Source organism: Genypterus blacodes, unplaced genomic scaffold (genome assembly GCF_046128005.1).
Source record: "Genypterus blacodes isolate CSIRO-AG114 ecotype Tasmania unplaced genomic scaffold, CSIRO-AGI_Gbla_v1 ptg000058l_1, whole genome shotgun sequence".
Classification (NCBI taxonomy): domain Eukaryota; kingdom Metazoa; phylum Chordata; class Actinopteri; order Ophidiiformes; family Ophidiidae; genus Genypterus; species Genypterus blacodes.
The window spans coordinates 5,397,488-5,419,466 of NW_027466870.1; the positions used below are offsets into that span (position 1 = coordinate 5,397,488).

General features: G+C 45.9%; 2 protein-coding genes across 2 annotated transcripts; both read left to right on the forward strand.

Moving 5' to 3' along the window:
• The first annotated feature begins 973 nt into the window (after positions 1-973).
• zfr2 (zinc finger RNA binding protein 2) lies at positions 974-14,721 on the forward strand. Its single transcript, XM_076153057.1, has 19 exons — positions 974-1,081; positions 2,868-3,123; positions 3,282-3,396; positions 3,898-4,131; positions 4,681-5,039; positions 5,269-5,457; positions 5,723-5,987; positions 6,224-6,402; positions 6,499-6,618; positions 6,822-6,967; positions 7,057-7,165; positions 7,391-7,701; positions 7,860-8,028; positions 9,028-9,202; positions 11,798-11,886; positions 12,274-12,369; positions 12,531-12,642; positions 12,904-13,001; positions 13,096-14,721. Exons 1-19 carry the CDS (start codon positions 1,029-1,031, stop codon positions 13,267-13,269), a joined length of 3,249 nt encoding a protein of 1,082 aa, XP_076009172.1. The 5' UTR covers positions 974-1,028; the 3' UTR covers positions 13,270-14,721.
• A 251-nt stretch (positions 14,722-14,972) lies between these two features.
• matk (megakaryocyte-associated tyrosine kinase) lies at positions 14,973-19,360 on the forward strand. Its single transcript, XM_076153128.1, has 13 exons — positions 14,973-15,122; positions 15,229-15,276; positions 15,707-15,820; positions 15,918-16,033; positions 16,291-16,510; positions 17,103-17,196; positions 17,322-17,387; positions 17,511-17,610; positions 17,698-17,782; positions 17,874-17,947; positions 18,041-18,236; positions 18,310-18,396; positions 19,133-19,360. Exons 2-13 carry the CDS (start codon positions 15,274-15,276, stop codon positions 19,358-19,360), a joined length of 1,383 nt encoding a protein of 460 aa, XP_076009243.1. The 5' UTR covers positions 14,973-15,122; positions 15,229-15,273.
• The last annotated feature ends 2,619 nt before the right edge of the window (positions 19,361-21,979 follow it).

A 21,979-nucleotide genomic window follows, 5' to 3' on the forward strand; every position in this document is an offset into this window, starting at 1 on the left:
GGTGGTTTGAGTGAGTGACAGCTATTGTTATATAATATGAGTAAGACACAATACAAAGATAAATAAAGTTATGACCTCTAACCACTGTCTTAAGCTTTGGGGTGTGTTTTTTTCCTTTTTGTTTCTTTCTCTTTTTGTTTTCCTCTCTATTTGAATGTAATGCACGTGATTAGGATTACACCAATAAATTAATATGACATTATGGTTGTTTGTTTTTCGTTTCTTTAGTTAATGACGCCAAGAAGTGGCAAATCACGCAGTCTTCTGTTGTAGTATAAACACTGTTCTAGACTGCCATCTGCTGGGGGGAGAGCCTATCTGTCCATTAACAGTTCCAGGGAAATCTACACTGTATCTGATGAAATCGGGGACTGAAAAGAAGATCTTAATTGCCTTTTGATTGGTGGATTTTCTATTAGGGAGGGTAAAACTAAAGATGCATGCATAAAAATTCCCTAGAATCTACAGTCCCGGGCCATTTTTGCCCCTGTCCGCCTCCGGTGGATACCGCAAGAGAGTTTATTTGGAACGAGAGGGTTTACTCCAATCCACTTCCGCCATCTCCCAAATCGCGGACCATCTCACCCTGGTAGAGGTTTAGCTGGTTTGTTTTGTAGGTAAAGCAGTGAAGGTCACCGGTCTGGATGTTTATGAGTAACATCTTTAACTACATCTATGTTTAAATAAAACATAAGAAGGAACAGTTAGTTAGTTTGGGTGATTTTAGTAATACTGAAATGTGTCATTGTAATGTTGGAATTTCTTTCTGATATACATAAAGCTGGCTTTCTATCTGATATTTAGAATGTGTGTGGGTGTAGACATTATTTGTTTAAAATGAAACATAAATACCCAAGTAATAGTAACGGTTGTACCACTGTTGCTACACAGGAGAATAGAGCACAGAACGTTCCCCGTCGTTCGGACGCCGCCTGGCCTGTAGCGGAGGGGGGAACTATCTTGCCGTCAGCTCAGCTCAGCTCAGCGTCTCTCCTGCTGACTGTCAGTACTGTATTGGAGATGCCAAGATGGCTGCAAGCAATTATTTCGGCTTCACACATGGTGCCGGTCCGCAGTACAGGTAATTCCACGGATGCAGCTTCATGTCAGCACGTCCCATGTGTCGCAATTTATAGTCAACAACAGGAGCACTGTCTCTGGTGGGACTAAACTGCGTGGGCGAGCTCAGAAGAAGCTGTTGAGCTAGCTTTAATCAGCTAGTGTGCGAGCTAACGTTAGCATGCTGGTGTGCAGGCCAGCACTTGTCGACATGCTTGACATTATATGAACCTGAGTCAGGCCCGTTTTTGATCAGAAAGCGCATACTAACTGTAAGGTTGTGTTAATGCAAACTAAAAGTTGGCTACTTTAAATAACATGCGTCACCAAGCGGGTTGAAGTGAATGTGTCGGTGATGTTTAGTGCAGTAGTTCAGATTAAGGAGCGCTAACAGCAGCTGAGAACCAAACAGAGCTCTGTAATGTTTATTAAATACTTACGGGTACAGTTAGGAGGGAGAAGTCATTGATTCCATTCAAAATTATGACGTTAATACCCTGAATAACTTTGTCACATTCTGACAGATCGCATCTATTCTCCCCTCATATCGCTGTGGTAACACTGTAGTTTAGTTTCTAAATATGAGAAAATATTGCATTCTGGTCTTGTAATTACTGGTTTAATAGCCTCGATGGGCGATAAAAAGGGTAAACAACAGACTGAACTTTATTGTGATCATGAATCCCTGTGACATTAATGACAACATAAAAATCACTTCCGCTATTTAATCTTGGAGATAAACGCTTGATGTGTATCCTGTGTGCTTACATCTGCGCTCACTAAAGCATCAGTGCATTGCAGCGTTTCTGTTGATAAATCCAATCTTTAAAAAAGCTTAGATTGGGAGACTTTCTGTCAAACACAGCTTGGTGTTGGATCGAGTGTTTGTAGCTTTGTTAAGTTAGTGTTGGAGTCACTGTTACACATGTGTGCTCGCTCTCTATTTTGAGAGCTTCACGTATCGTTTGGTTGAAGCCCTCTCATGTTCTTGTTCATCCTGACACTGAAATCATAACGCACATTCTGACAGCAGCATCGGTTACAGCGTTTGGCAGCCATTCATTTCTATCTGTGTGCGTCCCAAACCATGCAAATGATCCGACCTCTGTTCATTTCTCTGTCGGCTGCTTATTTGAATAAAAAATAGGATATTTCTCTCAAAGGTCAGGTCAGGGTCGGGTAATGATCGAGTAATGATGTCATCATTGAGTGGAGTGTGTGAGGTAATTACATTTTGCTCCTAGAGTGCCGGCATAATCTCAGTGTCTCATTTGTTTAATGGTTTGTTTATGTGGTGTTTAAGTAAGTGTGAAAATGAGATCAGGCACAGTTTAAAAATAGCTTTAGCAAAAGAAAGGAGAATAGCTCTGATGATCATCTCTACACTGACTGAGATACAAAACAGTTTGAGGTATTTTATGTATGATTTCTCCTCCCTATGTTCATGTATTCAGTGACGTCCAGGCTGGATTTTAGGATGTGGTGAATTTTTAAACAGCTGAGATGCAGTAAATCTTATCTGTGCCCGATAACATCGGTAACACGAGTTGCCTCCGCTGTGCTGATGAAACGAAAAAGAGGACGAAAATACGTTGTGCATGCAGGAGTTTCACGTCTTGGTTTTTCAAAAGTAAACGTCCATAAATGAGAGAGGATGCTGGGAGCTGCTTAGTGATGGACGGTAATGACAGAGCGGCCGCGTGGAAAAGCGCTCAGAATGAGTGCAGACACCACAGCAGAGGTTAAAAGCCTTTGTAACTGGAAGTGAACTCTTCTTGTGTCCTCTCCCCTCCCCTCCCCTCCCTCAGTGCCCAGCCCCCCCCAGCCTACTCCCACCCCTCCACAGCCAGCTACAGCGTCCAGCAGGCTCCGGCTGTGGCTCACGCCGTGACTGCATCCTACTCCCCGGCCCCGGTCCAGGCGGCCCGGCCTGTGGTCACCGCCCCTTACCCGGCCTACCAGAGCCACCAGGCCCCCCCGGATTATGCGTATCGGCAGCCGGACCCCCCGGCCCCCCCGCAGCCCACCACCACCCCTCAGACGTACCAGGTGTACTCAGACACGGTCAGTACACTTTTCACTTTATATTTCACTGTGTGACTTATTGTTATTAGTGCCTAGTTAATGCTTTTTGTGCCATTTATATATTTGACATTACCTTCAATATTGACATTCTTGTTAGAAGATCACAGATTAAATGAGGTCTTTAAAAACACCAACAGGACAACTACAGCTACGGACGTCCTGCTGCTGTGACTACCTATGACAACAAGCAGTACTACCAAACCAGTATCGCCCCAGCACAGAGGACGCCCACAGAGAACTACTACCAACCTGGTGAGCCCACTGACTCATCATAGATTACAGTTTCATGTCTAAATGAAAGATAACAAAATAAATATTACCAAAAACTGCACCATGGACTGTAAGTACTCTTTATGTTTCCCATGGGATTCTTGAATACAAGTCTGGTGTTATTTTGATCACGTCTCATGTACCCATTGCTTTATGAATATGGACATTATTACTGGTATTTCAGGTCTAAGTAACTGTGATGAACACACACGTCCCTTGGCTCATTGAGGAGTCTGGCAGCAGTCAGTCATTACAGGCTGCTTATTATTTACTTTGAACTCTGCGGAGGTTAATCTGAAACAAAAGCAATGTGTCTCCTCTGGTCATCTGCTGTTCAATGAGAATTATAAATATATATATCCCACATGACATGTCAGTATCGGTCACGGTCATTTCGAAGCGATGTAATGGATGTGTCAAATCAATCTAATGCCCTTCCTCCCTCCCTCCCCTTCATCTCTGTTCCCCTCCCTTCTGTTTCAGTATCAGTCGGTGTCAAGAGTGCGTACAGTCCCGTCCCCACCACAGTGTACAGCCAGCCTCCTCCTCCTCAGAGGCAGGTCACTGCCCTGAAGCCCCTGGCCCCCGCCATCTCCGTGACCACCAGCTACAATGTCTATCCAGTCTCCACCAGCGTCCAGCTGCCTCCCACACCTATTTCCTCCTACACCCTCGGCTCCTCCTTCAGCTCCACCGTCGCAGCTACCTCCTACTCGGGTAAGGGCGAGAAAAGGAGGGAGGGAAGTAGAGTTTTCACTGCAGTCCTGTAGGTTGTTGAGCTCGCTGCAGTAAAATCATTAAGGCGTTGGATGTATAGGATTTAAGAAGTTAAGACGTGTGCAGAGTGAGCTCATCTTTTGTATTAATTGACAAAGTTGATCAACCTTTTCACTGCTCAGCTGTGTGTGTATATTTATAGTGCCAGGATGGACAAAGAGATAAGATGAGATTGCAGATAAATTCTTGAGGTTGGCAATTAGCTCCCTTATGTCAGAGATGAAGATAAGAACTCGGCACACTGCATCACTTCTATTCTGTATTTTCTATGTCGTTGTGTTCCCATATCCCAATGAGACTGTGAATAATGTTTACTAGTATCTCATCACAATCTGACACCTGTCAAAAGCTCCTCAGTTTATATTGAGTGTTTATTTATCAGCCCTGCCAAAATTTAAGTGAGATGTACCAGCATGTCCCTTAAGCTTTGTGTTCATAGTTAATCCTTTTCTTTAAACCTCACTCTCTTCCTCCTCCTCTCACCCTCAGGCCTTAACTACTCCAGTTATGATTCAAGTGGCTACACTTCCACATCCACCCCCTCCTATTACCAGCCAGCACAGCAAACTCTCTCCCAGCCGCAGCCTCCGCCGCAGCAGCAGCAGCAGCAGCCGCAGCAGCCTCAGCCTCAGCAGCAGCAGCAGCAGCCCCCAGTGCAGCCTCCCCCCAAGCAGCTGACTAACTCCTCCTGGAGTAACGCGGGCAGCAACATGGTGACGGCGCCAACAGGAAACACCTACAAGAAGCCGTCGTTTCATCAGAGCAAGCTGCAGAAGCCCAAAGGGCCGCCAAAGCAGCCTCAGCTCCACTATTGTGACATTTGCAAGATCAGCTGTGCTGGCCCTCAGGTAACGACACATGATTACATGAGATTAACAAGAGTGTGTGTGTGTGTGTGTGTGTGTGTGTGTGTGTGTGTGTGTGTGTGTGTGTGTGTGTGTGTGTGTGTGTGTGTGTGTGTGTGTGTGTGTGTGTGTGTGTGTGTGTGTGTGTGTGTGTGTGTGTGTGTGTGTGTGTGTGTGTGTGTGTGTGTGCTCGCTCATTAACATTTACTAACTGGTTTATTCACTGCATCAGACCTACAGGGAGCATCTGGAGGGTCAGAAGCACAAGAAAAAGGAGGCAGCCCTGAAGTCTGGGGGCCAAACGGGGGCCAGTATCGGCCCCAGAGGGGTCCAGACCCAGCTACGTTGTGAGTTGTGTGATGTCTCCTGCACCGGGGTGGATGCCTATGCTGCTCACATCCGTGGGGCCAAGCACCAGAAGGTAAGCTCAGCTTTTCTCCCTCTGTCTTTCCTTAATTGCTGTTATTTGAGGAACACATGTAAAAATACATGGAATACATGTAAAAAGCTACGACATGACATGTTTAAAAACAGGCTTGACCTTACTGTGGTGTTCTCGTGTAATGTTCCCTCTGAGCTGCCAAGTCTACGGATGAACTGTTCCCCAGAGATTTGGGATGGCATTAAGTATCAACAGCCTTAAATGGATGTACCTCTTCCTGTCTCACTTTGTTAACCTTGTAAAGGTGGTGAAACTCCACACCAAGCTGGGAAAGCCGATACCTTCAACCGAGCCGGTGTTGGTCAATTCTGCGCCCGTTTTTACAACCTCCACAGCCGGGAAAGCTCCCGTCTCCACCACCGCTTCTTCATATCTCTCAAGCATTTCAGCCGCACCTGCAACTGCACCATCGACTCCCAGTGTAACAACCAAACAGGCCGCTGTGCACGCCGCGGCTAAAACACCAGCGCCAGTCAAGAAGCCAATGCCTTCCAAGCTATCTGTCATTTGTAAGTTTGCTCAGTTTGTCGTGAAGATAATTACAGAAGTTCATGTGGAGACATTTATCCCTGATTTAAGTAACGTGATGCTCAGTTTAGTAGTTTCCTATTATCCGGTGGAACTTGAATGCTGCACCTGAATTGATGAAAGTACCAAAATCTTAATCAGTCTTTATGTTAAAGCTCTTTTGGGAGGTAAAGGTTAATCTTTTTAAATTAACCCTCAAAACTCCAATCTCTCACAGCCAATAAGCCACCCAGTGCTCCCACTGCAGCCCCGGTGGTGGTTGTGGCTCCACCTAAGGTGGAGGAACCCATGCAGCATTCAGTTCATAAAATGGACCCTCTGAGTGACGACGAAGACAGTGACAGAGCTGGAGGTCAGGGAGACATCCAGCCAGTGGGACACGACTACATAGAAGAGGTAAGTGAGAAATAATCTGCTGAATGTGTGTGTGACAGCTCTGTGTTTATGATCATGTAATCACACTGCCTGTGTGCTCGCCTGAATGTGTCTTAGGTTCGTAACGACGAAGGCAAAGTGATTCGCTTCCACTGCAAACTCTGCGAGTGCAGCTTCAATGACCCCAACGCGAAAGACATGCACCTGAAAGGACGAAGGCACAGACTGCAATACAAAGTAAGGATCAGGGCGTAACAGAGTGCAGAGTCACGAGTGTTTATCAGTAAGGTGGAGATCCAAGTCCCTTTGTGGAGAGGCAGGGCTCTGTGTAGATTGTTTTGATAGACAAAGCCTCACGCAGAGCCATTCATTCCATGTCCTGAGGAATCTCACGTACGCTTGTGACACATCCTGAAGTTTGCCTCTCGCTCCCTCCGCAGAAGAAAGTGAACCCGGAGCTTCCTGTGGAGATCAAACCCAGTAACCGGGCCAGGAAGCTGCAGGAGAGCAAGCTGAAGAAGCAGAAGCAGAAGGCGGTGCTGAAGAGGCAGAGAGATGAGGAGCAGCGCTGGCACATGGAGATGAGGTCAGAACTTCTGGCCAGAAATGGAAAAGCTCTCAAATTACTCTTAACGAATACAATCATTTCTCATGATATCTGCTGATTCCCTGCAGGCGGTATGAGGAGGACATGTACTGGAGGAGGATGGAGGGGGAGCAGAGGCGGCGACTGGCCCCTCCACCCCTGATGAGCCGGCCTGGAATGCCAGTGCCCCCTCTGCTGGTGAGCACTGCAACTGCTGTCATTGTGTTTTTCTAACACTTTCTACAGAGTCCAGCATAAATGAAAGAGGAAAGGTGGTTCTGAAATCTGGATAAATAGACTCCGTAAATCTCCGTTCTATCCCATTTTCCCTCAATTGTTTACTATCAAACAAGAAACAGGAAGTAGCTTCAGGTCAGACTTCTTTCCACGTGTGTTCATTGTGGCCTCTCCCTCTCCATTAAGACATGCGTGCGTCGCCCAGACTCCCCCGACGACCGCCACATCATGGCCAAGCACTCCACCATCTACCCAGTGGAAGAGGAACTGCAGGCCGTTCAGAGGATCGTCTCTCACTCGGAGAGAGCCCTCAAACTGGTGTCAGACACCCTGCTGGAGAAGGAGACACCTCAGGCTCAGGCTCCTGCTCCAGCTCTTCCTCCTCCTGCTCCTCCTGCTCCTGCTCTAGATGCCCCGGATGCTCTGGATGCTGATGCTGATGCTGCTCCCGACGCTGCTCCTGCTGCTACTGCTGACGAAGGGGGAGATGAAAAAGGGTAAATAGTGATTTTTGGCAAATTCTCTGTGGTTGTTGGAGGAGGTGAGGCTGCACAGCTGGGTCAGGTGAAGGGTTTGCTCAGTAAATGTCTCAGCATACCGGCTCTGGAGCTCTTTATCTGAGACCTTTTCCCTCTCCCTGATCCAACTCTGACAGTAAGGAGAACCCTGCACGACTGCTCAAAGGAGTGATGAGGGTGGGCATCCTGGCTAAAGGCCTGCTGCTGCGCGGGGACAGGAATGTGGAGCTCATCCTGCTGACTGCAAAGAAACCCACCATCTCCCTCCTGAAGAGCATCGCCAAGCAGCTGCCTAAGGAACTGGAGGTAAGAAACAATGACAGTTTTTTACTCAGGAAAGCGCTTGTGAGTCCTCACGCTGTGCACGAGACATTTGGAATTCAGCACAATGACATCATTGTTTAAGGTCTGTGGTATCACTGGGAATGGGATCACTGCTCAGGAGAAAGCAGAGATCCTGTGTGTTCAGCTGTGTGTGTGTGCAGGTTAAACATCATGCTGTCAGATATGTTGTTGAGTGTTTTTGTTATAGAGCAAAATTTCACAACCGTAACTGCTTTGCCAACAGGAAATCACAATTCAGTAATGGCAGCACTTGTAGAATAATTGGCCCAAATGGTTTCATAATCAAAAACCAAAGCCAGAGAAATGTCCCCCTTCTTCCTTAGAACAGGTTTTCTCACACAGCAGTGAGAGAGAAGTTTGTCCTGCACATTTATGATGATAACTGCAAACCATTAAATCTGTTCCCCATCCTTTGTTATGAGACAACTTCCAGGCCGACGATCCCACGGGATCCTTTAGCTCTCACTGCTGTAGACTAAACACAGAAACATGAATCTAATAGGGAATTGCTGCCGGATAAAACTACAGAGATAGAACCGAAGAAGTGCTTTGTTGTAATTCCTCACTCTTCCTTCCTCCTGCTCCAGCTGTAATGAGTCATCATCATCAATGAGTGTGATCATTTGTCACTGATCTTTAGATTCCCTGCCTGGTTATGACACCAAATCCTACAGAGTGAGACGTGGCCTTTTGTTTTTAAACTGATCCCCTTCTTTTCTTACATTTTAAGAAACATTGTTTGTTCACAACACAGCCCCTCTTTAAATCATGGAACCTACATTTTGTCAACAATTTGTCAACAATTTGCATAACCCAGGGTTGAGAACATTAAGAGTTAAACCCACACATCTCTCCAAACGAGGCCCCGCCCCCACCCCCCTTTTTGTTGCTTGGTTTCTTCGCCCCGACACCCCTTCCTCCTCTGTAGTGAGTAATTCCAAGTGTCCTTTTAACCGGCAGACATTTTCTGAAGATCAGTATGAGGTGCAGGCTCACCCCGAGGAGGCCAACATCGTGATATTTTCAAGCAAGGAGCCCAAAATGCAGGTGACCATTTCTCTCACCTCGCCGCTGATGAGGGAGGACCCTGCTGCTGAGAAGGACAAGCAGGCAGGAGGAAAAGCGGCTGAGAAAGGTTAGAGAAGCCAAAGCTTTCAGTACCAGACCACCAAATGTTAGCACTGTGTGTAACACACTATATACCCCCACCCCAGTCCACCCACCCATTGACAGCCTGCAGTTTAGGCTGAAACTATCCTTAATGGTGAAGAACGCCAGGTGGGACTTTAACCCAGCCCACATTCGAGCAAAAAAAATGATCTGCTGATTTTTGTTTTTTTTAACCCTTTAAACACCTTTAAACAACAACAACTACTTTACTCACCCATTTATTTGTCCCCAACGTTTTTATTTCCCCCATTTTTTGCAGCTACATTAGACCCCAATTTCTTCCATTTCTTTTTCACAACATGGGAACCAAAAAGCCGGGCTCTCCGACCTTTCTGTGCCACTAGGGTGTGTGTTTCTCTGGGGAACACACACTCAGATCACCCTGTAGGGAGTAACGCTAGCGCCGGCGAGGACTAGGCATGACGGAGAAAATGTGTCAGGATGGTGATTTAAAAATGCAGAAATACGCTTTGTAAGAAGAGCTTTGCTTCTTGTTGCATTTTGACGATATACGCCCCCTCCCCTTCCCCTCCCCTTCCCTCTCATCCCTGCAACATAAAGAGGCATTATCACTAATCAAATGGTGTCAGAGTGTCACGTTATCCCCCACAATGATCGATAGTGAAACAAAAGTGCCCACTGAAATGAAGTCTTCCCGATCATTGTGTCTGAAACGCTCCCTCCCCTCCTCTGACACCTCAGCCTGTCAGCCTGTCAGCCTGTCAGCCTGTCAGTCTATACTTCCCATTTGGAAAACATGGTAGAAATGTTTTCTCCGGCCATTTCCTTTCTTTTCCTTTCTCTGTTTTGTTTGGGTTTGTTGATCAGTGGCCCTTATTCTGTATCAGCAGACCTAGGCAACCTAATGATGTCTAATCTGAAGACCACACTTACATACATACCACTAAGAACAGCAAACTTAAGCATAAGGCCAGGGCAGCCATGTTTCTGAGGCTTTTAAAGTGGGAAGGCTTCTCCTGTGGGACGGGGCAGAGCTGGGATAGCTCTGGGGCTTTGATTCTAAGTGGTATGGTAGTGTAGACTTCAAAACATGTGGCTGGTTTTCTTGTTTTTGAATGCATTTGCCCTGTAAGCAAACCTAATGCCGTCTGTTCTCGCCTCAGCTCTAGTGGACATGGAAGTGTGGAAAGCCCCTCTAGTCTTATCTTGTGAAATATTTCAGTCATCAATCACCGCAGTGGATGCTGTGGAAATCACCCTGGCAACCTGTGTCAGGGTGACCGGTCTGCCTCCTCAATGTGTCGTCATTCATAAAAGTGCAGATCCTCCTCACATTTCCTTTAATAGGCAACATAACAACACACAATCACTTCATCCATTGCTTTGTCTCGTTGTGTGTTTGACAGATTTGGCCTCATTACGTTTGCTTTCTGGTTTTGTCACAAATGACAGGAGGGAGCCGGGGACCAGTCAGGATTCTTAGCCCCATTTCAGCCCTGTCTCACTCGGTCAGGGCAGAATGACCTCGCTGATCTCATTACCAGACTTTGAATGACCAGAATGATCACAACACTGCACACACCCCTGCCAAAGTGTAAATGGAGAGCGCACAGGCTCTCTGGTGCTTATCGCCTAGAATCATGTCATTGCGAAATCCTAATCGATCATCACTGATTCATTCATTCTGCTCTCATGGGAACTTGTGAGATGTTCCGTATTGGGTGCGACGTGAATCAGGCTCTCCACTGTCGTTTATGAGCCAAAGGTTTCATAAACGATAAGCAGTCATGTGGTGTGAACCGACGCCTTTATCAGGGGGGGGAGAGATCACAGAATCATGTTGATTCATTACTGCCTCTGCAAAATCTGGCCACCTTAAATGAAATGACTAAGTGCTCTGGCTGTCAGATGGAAACCCATCTGCCCTTAGACTCAACAAGTTCATCTTTTTCTTTACTAACAATGAAAGTAAAACTAAGGCCCATTTATAAGCGTAGAAATCCCATATTCACGCTCAGGTAGATGTTATTATTTCCATCGATGTCCGTCTTGTTTTGTTGCTAAATTTGTCCTAATGAAAGCTTTCATCCACACTCTCATGTTAAGTCACATTGCAAAAAGAGTGAAATGACCCACGAGCACCCAGTTTGAGTGAAGAAGAGAGATTCTAAAGGGCCTACATGAGACCAATCAGATCAAGAAGAACGGCCCTCTATCATAATGCTGTGATGAAAGAGTTACAGTACTCTTTTAAAGACAAAGCTTCGGCCTCCTCTCCTCTCCTCTCTGAGTGCCTGGGTGTTCCCTCTCTTTGCTCGTGCCTGTAACACCTCAGTTTGTCTTTTATTTGACTACTTTTAAGTATGTCAGCAGCGATTTGCTCATAACATCCCACTCCAGTCCACTGACACACAAAGGGAGCTTTGAAAGGATCCAAGGACAGAGGCGTTCACAGTCCAGACAACAGCCGCAGTGCGTTGTCTGATGTTTCACTGCGGAGGAAGAGCAATAAGACGAATATTAAGAATATTGCGGTGGTGATGTGGCTCTTGCAGCAGTTTGTCAGTACACCATGGTTAGTCTGTGTTATCTCCACCAGGTGTGACTGAGAAGGAGCCCACTGATGTCCTGAGTAAGAAGAAGTGTATGGAATACCTGGCTGCCCTGCGTCACGCCAAATGGTTCCAGGTAAAAGTATCACAGTGGCTCTTGACACACTTCAGCTCCTTTCCCACTTTAGGAATGTTTACAAGGTTTAATTGTGTAAGTTCTACCTGACAGGCGAAACCCAGGGCCAAGACAGATTAAGTTTGACTTTTGGAATTGATGATGTATTTTTCTTTAAGGGCATTTGTATAAGAAATCCCTGGTGTTCCTACTTATGTCAACCCAGTGGCTTTATGGGAGAGAAGAAATAAGTCAATAGTCTGCATTCTCCCTTAGCACGGCTTCTTCTACCATCTTTTGTTTTCCTGCTCTACCTTCAGTCTAGTTTCTAACATGGGGTTATAACAGGGGAAATGATTCATGACCTCATTATAACCAGAGAACTCCCTTTCCCCCTCATTTCTGAAGGCTCGTGCCAATGGATTGCAGTCGTGCGTGATCATCATTAGGGTGCTGAGAGATTTATGCCAAAGGGTGCCCACCTGGGGGAAGATGCCTGGCTGGGTAAGTGGCTTCACCTGTCCTTTATTTCCTGTCTCCATTCACCAGTCATAATCAGTTTGAACACATTTGTAGTGGAAAACACCCGGAGCTCATGCAGTGTTAGTGTTTATTGTAAAGAGAGCTTGAAGTCTGATGGCCTGAGTGTGTGTTTGTGCTTGCAGGCCATGGAGCTGCTGGTACAGAAGGTCATCAGCAGTGCCACAGGCCCCCTCACCCCCGGCGAGGCCATGCGCAGAGTCCTGGAGTGCATCTCCACCGGCATCCTCCTGCCAGGTCAGACAAACTCACACTCAGTCTGACCTCGCCACTGAAATCTGAGTGTGGCCGTTCATTTAAATGTTTAATGAAGAGATTCATTTCTTGTCTCTTGTTTTCACCAATTTTGTGTCATTCAATACCCCAAAAAAAATTGCTTAAGCAGAATACATGCAGGGAATCACTCCGTCTGACAAAGACTGTTCCTGCTGTAGTAGTAGTGGATGTAATTGTGCAGACTGTTCCATGTTTACCTTGTCCTTTGTTTCCTCCAATCAGACGGCCCAGGTTTAATGGACCCCTGTGAGAAAGAGCCGACCGACGCTCTGGGAAGCATGGTGCCTCAAGCCAGAGAAGACATCACCGCCAGCGCACAGGTACGTTCCCACGCCTCTTCCTGCAAGTGTCTATTGAAGATTTGTGCGTCATCCCATAAACCTACATCCCTCTCTCCCTCCTCCCTGGCACCAGCACGCTCTGCGGCTGCTCGCCTTCCGCCAGATCCACAAGGTCCTGGGCATGGAGTCTCTGCCAGCGTCAAAGGCCAGCGCCCGCAACCGCAAGCGGCGGCGCGACGTCAGCGACCCGGGCGAAGGCGAAGGCGAGGGCAAAAAAGACAAGAAAGAGGACGAGACGAGCGCTTGACCTCCGCCTTCCAGAGCGGCGGTGTGCTTGTGTAAAGACTCGTGGAATGTCTCACAACTCTAAACCTTTCTTATCTCGAAAAATCAATCTTAACACGCAGTTGTACACATATGAAATATAACTGACTTTACTTGTTACGTGTCTGCGCCTGACGCAACCTCGCCGACGGCGGCAGGAGTGACGCCTTCCCTCTCCCGTAGTACTTTAGTGCAGACGTAGTGAACTCTGAAGTGTGCAGGAAAAAAAATCTGGCAAAAAAAAATCTGACGGTGTTAAAGTTACTGATGACATCATTCCGTTTCTAGTCTAACTGCACACTAACTACTGACCCCCCCCCCCCTCCCTTCCTCCCCTCCCCTCATTCAGAATACTTCCTTCAATCTCCATCACTAACTGACGTTTTCTAGTATTACAGGCACGCTGCTCTCCAATACATCAGCACTTTTAGCTTTACTTTCAGCTTTTCTCACGGGAGAAGAGTTTGAATCCCTCGTGCTGTCCAGGCCAGTTTGTTTTTGGCGGTGTACTCACATCGGTGCATGACATTTGTACACTGAGCCGTGTTTCCTTTTCTTTTTTTAGTTGGTTTTTTTAAACATGTGGTTGACTCTTTGAGGCTTTGTGACTGTGCGAGAGTGCAGAGACGACTGACTATGATAAGGATTTCCATACAGAACTGTGATCTTTGTGCCTAAAATACAGGTATGACGTGTTAAGAGTACAAGTGGGGATAATTCTAATAAGCTTTGGACCTAACAAGCCTTTATGTCAACGTTTCTTTCTAAGTCGATGTAAGAATCAGAAGGAGATGGATGAAATGCCTACACGACACTTTGTAAACCGGCTCTTAGACGAGCGCAAAGGTTCCTTAGAAACCTTTTTAAAGCGACAGTACGGGAGATAATCTGAGAGGAGAAGTCTTATGTTGCACATTCTATAGCATGCTGAGGGAATGAAAACACTTAGGAAAGGACAATGTTACTTTCTGCAGCCATCCATTTATCCACTCCTTTTCTTCCAGAGCACGTTAGCGGCTGAGAAAGACAAGTGTCAGACTGAATGTGGAGGTTTTCTCTCCTCTTCCTCCTCTTCCTCCTCCTCCGTCGCGTCCCTGCGTTGTGTTGTGTATTACAGCTGACTGAGGATCCGACAAGGGGGAAACGTTATGAGCTGCTGTCGTCAAGTAATACTTAACACACACATACACACACACACACACACGTGGGACAGGGGAAGAAGAATTGCACAACTCTTAAAACATTCATGTGATAGAACTATTGTGCAGTTTTGCTTTAATATAATTGATTCTACTTATTGTTTATTTTATTTCTGAAGGATGTTGCAATCTATTTTGTATTGTAAAATGACGTGCGAGTGTTGCTGTTCTATTATTTGAACGTCTTTGTAGTGCTGCCTATAATTAAGGGGAGATATTAAACACTTTTAAGCCACTTTGGTGTCGAGTAATGTGTTTATGTTTGTGTCTTATCTTCTTCTTATTATGTTACTTCCTTTGGCTATGAAGTGACTCAGAAAGGAACTGTGGAGCCATCTCTCTGCGTAGCCATAAGCGCCTATCAGTAAATATTGAGGAAGTGGTCTGAGTTAAAGAGAATCTGCTTATATTTCCTCTGTTCTCTAAAACGCATCGCACAAACCACAGTGGTGCGTGTGGTGGTGTGTGTGCAGCGTCTACTCTCACAGTTACTTCAATGCTTGTCAATGAAGTCTGTGTGTGTGGATGGAGGGAAGGAATAAGCTCTGCTGAAGATCTGAAAGCTTCCTAAATCGTTCCTGTTTGCGAACACATCTGTCTTGGGGGAAAGGCTGCCAGGGTCTCTACGGAGCCTCAGGTACTGAAACAGATCCGCCTGTACCTTTGGTTTGCTGTCAATGTTTTGTGAGAATAGTTTTGTGATTCCTCAGATGTCTGTGTTTATCTTTGTTGTTCCTCTTCAGGCTCTGTTCACAGATCTGTTGAAGCTTCCGCCTCAGCTGAAGAGAATGGTGAGAAATGTGATGTGGACATGATGGAATGCAAGTTTGTGTTCTGAAAGGCTTTAATCCAATGTTTTCTTTTGGAACTAACTTAAAAAAAGAACCTAATAAGCAGTCAAATTTGAAGGGGCACTTTTCACTTGCCAAATAGTGCTCCCCCGGGGAAAAAAATACAATTAGTTACTCAGAAAGAATTAAGAGGTTGTTTAATGATTTCTTTAAAAAACTGATTGATTTTTTTGTGTAAATGTCTTACTTATTAGCCTGTGTGTGAGGCACAAATACTGAATCCAGTGTTAGTGACCTGATAAACAAAAGTTACTTGGTGTTCCAGAGTAAAGTGTGATGAAGAACAGACTTTTCCAGTTATCCTCTGTATCACAGAGAATGCTTACAGGAGGTCTGGGTCTCATGCCTTGTCCCTGGTCTCTGCCTGTAGATGAACTGGGCTGCCGGCACCCAGTGTGTAGCAAAGGGGGACCACAGGAAGCCCAAACCCGGAGAACTGGCATACCACAAAGGAGACATTCTCACTGTTCTGGACACGGCTACGGTACTTTCACTCACCAGCATGTGGGAAAGAACCTACACATATTTCAGTCAGTGTCACGTGTGCTTATGAATATTTGTTCTACGACGGTGTCTTCTAGGCAAAAGGATGTTACAAGGTGAGACACAACACCACAGGAGAGGAAGGACTCATAAACTCCAACAATGTGCGAGAAAGAGAGGCCATCAGTGTTCACCCCAGCCTCAGCCTCATGCCGTAAGAGTCTGCATCATTCACTCTCCTACACAGGCCTGTGTTTTACCACAGTTATTTCCTGTTGTTGGCTGAACTTTAAAACCAATCTTGTGACCGATGGTGTGGAATGTTAGTGAACCATAACACCATCATAAATAACTCCCAACTTCCTTTTTTGTTGTGTCACATCCATCTCTTTCTATGTGACAGCGTCACGTCAAAGTCCTACATGACACCTCACGTCTTTTTCGCAATGTTGGTGTGCTGTCCCTCTCCAGGTGGTTTCATGGAAAGATCTCCGGCCCAGAGGCGGTGTGTGAGCTGCAGCCGGCAGAGGACGGACTGTTCCTGGTGCGAGAGTCCATCCGTCACCCCGGTGATTACGTCCTTTGTGTCTGCGTGTCTGCTGAGGTCGTGCACTACCGGGTGATCTACCAGGACAACAAGCTGACCATCGATAACAAGCAGTATTTCTACAACCTCATCGACATGATACAGGTGAGAGGGCGGAGAATGAGCTGCAGAACAACTCGGCTCAGTCTGGACTAAATACAGCTGCAGGAGTCAAAACAAAACAAGCATTCATTCCTAAAGTTTCCATACATTTTTTCTTAACAGAAATATTACAAAAGCCACATTAAAACGAATTAATTCAGCTTTTACATTTTGCAGACCATAAGCAAAAGTGACACTTAAAAATAGATGTCTCAGAATAGAGAAAAAAACTGAAAAAAAGCCCCTGTCCTGTTCCTGTCAGGCTTTATCTGTTTTTGGCTTCTGTGTGCGTGTGTGAGTGTGTGTGTCATCACCAGCACCACTTTATCAGTGACGCACAGATGTATTGAGACCTGAGTCAGACCAGCTGACTAACCCCTGTGAGGAAGAACAGAGACGAATGTTCCAGCTGAACATCTGGGCTGAATCACGTCTTGACTGCTGACCACCAGAGTGTGGCGCTGGCAAGACCACAACAAACATGCTTCAGTGTAGTCTGGCTTAAATATTACAGCCTTACTTCAACTGGATCTGTTACCTAGATGAGCGCGTTTGTTGAATATCCGCCCATACAGTGTTGTTTACATCTTTACAGTTCTACTCAAAGAACAAAGGCTCCATCGCTACGACGCTCCTGAAGCCCAAAGCAAAAGAAGGAACCAAGTCAGCTGAGCTGGAGCTGTCTAAAAGTAGGTTTGATCTGAGGACAACCGTGTCTTTGTTTGGTAGGAACTGAGAATATCACAGGATGATGCTCAGATAAATGCAGATAACATAAAAACTGTTGCCTGTTCTCCATGTGTGTGTCCTCCAGGTGGATGGCTGCTAGACATCAGGAAGCTCACACTGGGAGAGAATATAGGAGAGGGCGAGTTTGGAGGTGAGTTGTGAGCGTTCCTTTGTTCCTTTTGTAATGGAATGTATTATGAATATTTAAAAAAAGAAAGAAGTGTCGTCTGAGGGCTGAAAGTGTGATGCCTAAACACCTTCCTGTGTTTCCCAGCTGTCCATAAAGGAGACTACATGGGCCAGAAGGTGGCAGTAAAGACCATCAAGTGTGACGTCACCGCTCAGGCGTTCCTGCAGGAGACCACAGTGATGACGTGAGTGTGTGCAGGATCAAATCACTGCATATTACACATGATCATTATTGGAACTCCAGACTTTCATACCTGGTTCACTCTTTCCAGGAAGCTCCAGCATAAAAACCTGGTGCGTTTGCTGGGAGTCATCCTGCACAAAGGGTTGCACATCGTCACACAGCTGATGACCAAGGTACAGGGCTCTGAAAAGTACAGCACGTCATTAAACAATCAACGATACCAATAAGTAAGTATATAAACTAATGATGATTGTGTTTTTGCAGGGAAACCTTGTTAATTTCCTCAGGACCAGAGGTCGTTCAGTTGTAAATGGAGTCCAGCTGCTCCGCTTTGCACTGTAAGCTCAAACATCATCAATTCCTCTTCCTGTAACTGCGTCTGCCTTACAAGTTAACACCGGACTTGTGTGTGTGTGCATGTGTGTGGGCAGTGATGTGTGTGAGGGCATGGAGTACCTGGAGTCAAAGAGGCTTGTTCACAGAGACTTGGCGGCCCGTAACATCCTGGTCTCTGAGGACGGCGTGGCAAAGATCAGCGACTTTGGCCTCACCAAAATGGACCGCAAGACGTCGGATAACGTCAAAGTACCGGTCAAGTGGACGGCGCCAGAAGCTCTGAAGAAAGAGGTTGGTGACTTTTCCTGCCTCTTTCTTTGTTTACAACCTTCTGTTCCTTTACAACTACACTCCCTTTTTCCAGAAGTTCTCTACGAGGTCTGACGTGTGGAGCTACGGCGTTCTTTTATGGGAGATCTTCTCTTTCGGACGTCAACCCTACCCTAAGATGGTAGGTGTCTCCAGACCTAACTGTGAGAGAGTGTGTAATAGCAGTATAAGCCTTAATAAACCTACTGCACTACAAATGTGCCCTCACACCTCCTCTCCCCTCCAATCCACTATGTCGTCATTGTCGCAGTAGGTTAAACAGAACGTATAAAGAAGCTAGCAGGTCAGATCCTGGTCACCTGCCCTGACCCGGTGGCCCAACATGCGGGGAAAGTGTGTCAAGCCGGTTGCGTAATTGTGTCTCCACGTCACGTCTCAGAGGAGAGCAGCCAGGCTTACTGGTAACGTTCGTCATCTGAGGAGGGATGTATGGAAACTATTTAGGGTCAGAGAGATCAAGGTCGGCCTGCAGTGCGTCAGCCAGGATGAAGATTTACCAAAGACCAGGAGCTCACATGAATCAGTCTGCCGTCTCTATATGACGGGACATTATTTTCAGAGAGTAATCCACTCAGTGAGCCGGTTTTGGTGGTAGGAAGAGGAAGTTGCTCCTTATCTGCAACAGAGGTCAAGGAGGTCACAGGCCTTGTTGGGTTGGTAACAGGCCAAAACAAGAGGGAGAGCAGAGAGCAGAGAGTGTTAAAACTGTGTTAAAGATCAATGTGATGTGGGATGATTGGATCACGTGTGTAACCCATATCTATGTGTGTGTATATGTGTGTGTGGAGAGGAAATGTGACAATAATATGAAATTCATGTTCTCCCTGTGACTTGCTCGTCTCTGTCCCGTGCTGCAGTCTCTGAAGGATGTGAAGGAGCAAGTGGACGAAGGTTACCGCATGGAGGCTCCGGACGACTGCCCGCCTGCCGTTTACCTCCTGATGAGGAGCTGCTGGAAGCAGGAGCCACGCAGGAGGCCCTCCTTCCACAGGCTGAGGGACAAACTGGACGGAGAGATGAGTAAATGTCTGCAGTGCTCAGCTGCTGAGGAGAGAGATGAGAGCAGGTCTGCATCTCAGTGTTGAGCTCACACACACACACACACACACACACACACACACACACACACACACACACACACACACACAGGAAGAGACCATATCACCCATACACTGCTCTCCACTGCAGGTCACATGATGTGCAGATTTGGAGATACTAGATTAATTATCATTGTTGTTGTTATATATAGCCTCACCTCTCATCTATTTTAGTGTCATTTCTACTTTCTCTCTCCTCTTGTAGTCCGGGGTCATACAGCATGAGGGGCTTTGTTTATTGTCTCTCCTGCTGTTTTTGCCAGTGTGAACTGTATCATATTTATTGATGTACTGTCTGTATATAGTTCAGTATTTATTCCTGTACATCACCATGTGTCAATGTTTGAGTTTGTCTGATTGTTCTGGTTGTAACACTTATTCACATTGTTTGTAAATAAACAGAATTATAGAGGAGAATAAAATGGAATCTCCTCTCCTCAGGATGACAGAACACTCACACATACACGACGTACACTCTTAGATTGCACATACTTCTTTTTCTGTGAGTCAGACCTCAAGAATAAAGAGGAGTAATGAAGGTATAATGAAATTGATTTTTTAAGACTCTCTTTCTTTTTAAGATTTCTTTCTCTTGACCTGGGTCCATTCAGGATCTCTCTCTCTCTCTCTCTCTCTCTCTCTCTTCCCCCCTCTCTCTCTCTCTCTCTCTCTCCGTCTCCTTCCCTCAGTAAGCTGACACTACGCATTTACACGTTAGCTGCTTTTGCCTCTAATAGGATCAGAGGGACTTACGTTGTCATCTGATAAAACTAAGCAGCCTGATAACTACACTGTTCCCTCTTAATCTATGCTCTATTAGGATAACAGGGAAACAACAGCGCCAGGATGAAAATATATTCAACCAAACCAGGAGGTGATAAGTGAGTCCTGTCGTTAGCGCATCAGAATGTTGACAGTGAGCGTTGTTATGCCAACAAACTAATGTCTCTGATGGGAATGAATATTGTTGACATCACTGCGTCTGCCTGAAGCTGATATTTCGTCATTTTAAGTCAGAGACCTTAACTTAATTAATCAAATAAGATAATGAGCCTTTTCCCTTGCCGGAGCCACATCTGACCTCTGTGATCCCGGGTTTGACCTGCAACTGTGCCTACGTTTCACACCAGGCCGCTCCGCCTTTCACTCTCCGCTCTGTTTGAGTATCGCTAATGAGATGAAATGGAGGAGGGCGCCCGAGCCCTTTTGCACTCCGTTTGTTATGCCTTCACCCACAGCGGCACCTTCATGTCAAGATATGTCAGCACTGGCAAAACCCCGGGCTTTGTCATTTCATTTCACGCCAAAATGTGGATTTTACGGCACACACTTCACACACACACATTATGGTATCGTGCCTGTAAACAGTTTTATGATCTTTTAGGACCTTATTGGTAAAGATGACTCGTCTACCCTTCACTTTGAATTGTTCTATTTATACCAAGCCTTCTCTCTGGTATTATCCAGACAACTTCCTGTTTCATGTTCATTTTTGTTGTTATGGTTACGTGGTATTGGTGTTTCTACTATTTAACCACACCGTGGTTGGACTCTGCTTTGTCTTCTAGAGCGACTGGGCTGTCTACCCTAACCTGACCTTTGTCTCACTTATCTTTAAATATGTTTGAGGTCACAGGAAATCTCGTCAGCGTCATTAGAGGCGTGCTTCATTTCTGTGACACTTGCCTCACTAAGCCAGGTCAACCACTGACTCAAAGCTGCCGGCAGACACGTCCGCGCTCAGACTCCTCTACTTATCACCAATATAACACAAAAACCCTGAACGCCACAAAGGAACACTTCAGAGGACAATATGCTATTTGCTATTTTTTGGTGGGACGTTTGTGTTAATAAAATTGACTTACGCATGTTTTGAAACTTTAAAATGTCACTTTATACAACATTCTATCTGCTTTATTAGATTTTACCTCATCTATTGTCATTTCAGTTTGTTTTTTCACTTAGCTCTGCATAATGGGGGTCTAGGGGTGCGATGTGAAAACATTCAGGGTCTTTTTGTCTGTAAAACAATGAGTTTATGAAAGAAAGTCTTGTCCGGGGCTTCATTAGCCCAGGCCTCCTCCTGTGGGGGGTGAATGGAAATGACATTAAAAACAATCGCTTGACCAGAAAACAACTGCCAGTCATTCTTAAAGGGGAAGGATTCCAATTAATAACCCTCTCTTAATCCCCTCGTTTTACCTCTGACGCCCCCCTCAGCCTCATCCACCTCTCCCTCCCTGTCCCACTCTCCTCCCTCCCTCTCCTCCTCTGTCCTCGCCCACTCCTCCCTGTGCTGGACTTCATGGTGTCTTAACTCAGTAGGTGAACACAGCGCTCACCGCATTGGATGGTTGTATTTGTCTGCACATTAAGCTCTGAGTGTTTCTGTGAGCGCGCTTTCAGACCTGAAGGGATGCAGAAGTGTTGAGTGGTTCACTAAGTGGATCTGAGCCGCTGAACAGGTGGAACATCGGCAACTTCAACAAATTCACTCATAAAGGTAAGAGACAAACTTTAATGTGCTTTATCACTGAAACTGTAAATATGTGGAGGTTTTAATTACATTACAGAAAGTAAACAGTAAATAAAATACATGTTGCTTTA

What these genes read in the sequence shown, in the direction of transcription:
- matk (XM_076153128.1), top strand. An exon ending in ACCTCATCGACATGATACAG is followed by an intron (nt 16,511 to 17,102) that starts GTGAGAGGGCGG and finishes ACATCTTTACAG; the next exon opens with TTCTACTCAAAGAACAAAGG. An exon ending in TCACACAGCTGATGACCAAG is followed by an intron (nt 17,783 to 17,873) that starts GTACAGGGCTCT and finishes GTGTTTTTGCAG; the next exon opens with GGAAACCTTGTTAATTTCCT.
- zfr2 (XM_076153057.1), top strand. Translation starts at nt 1,029, where the DNA reads ATGGCTGCAAGCAATTATTTCGGCTTCACACATGGTGCCGGTCCGCAG. An exon ending in TCAGCTGTGCTGGCCCTCAG is followed by an intron (nt 5,040 to 5,268) that starts GTAACGACACAT and finishes TCACTGCATCAG; the next exon opens with ACCTACAGGGAGCATCTGGA. An exon ending in TTCCAAGCTATCTGTCATTT is followed by an intron (nt 5,988 to 6,223) that starts GTAAGTTTGCTC and finishes AATCTCTCACAG; the next exon opens with CCAATAAGCCACCCAGTGCT.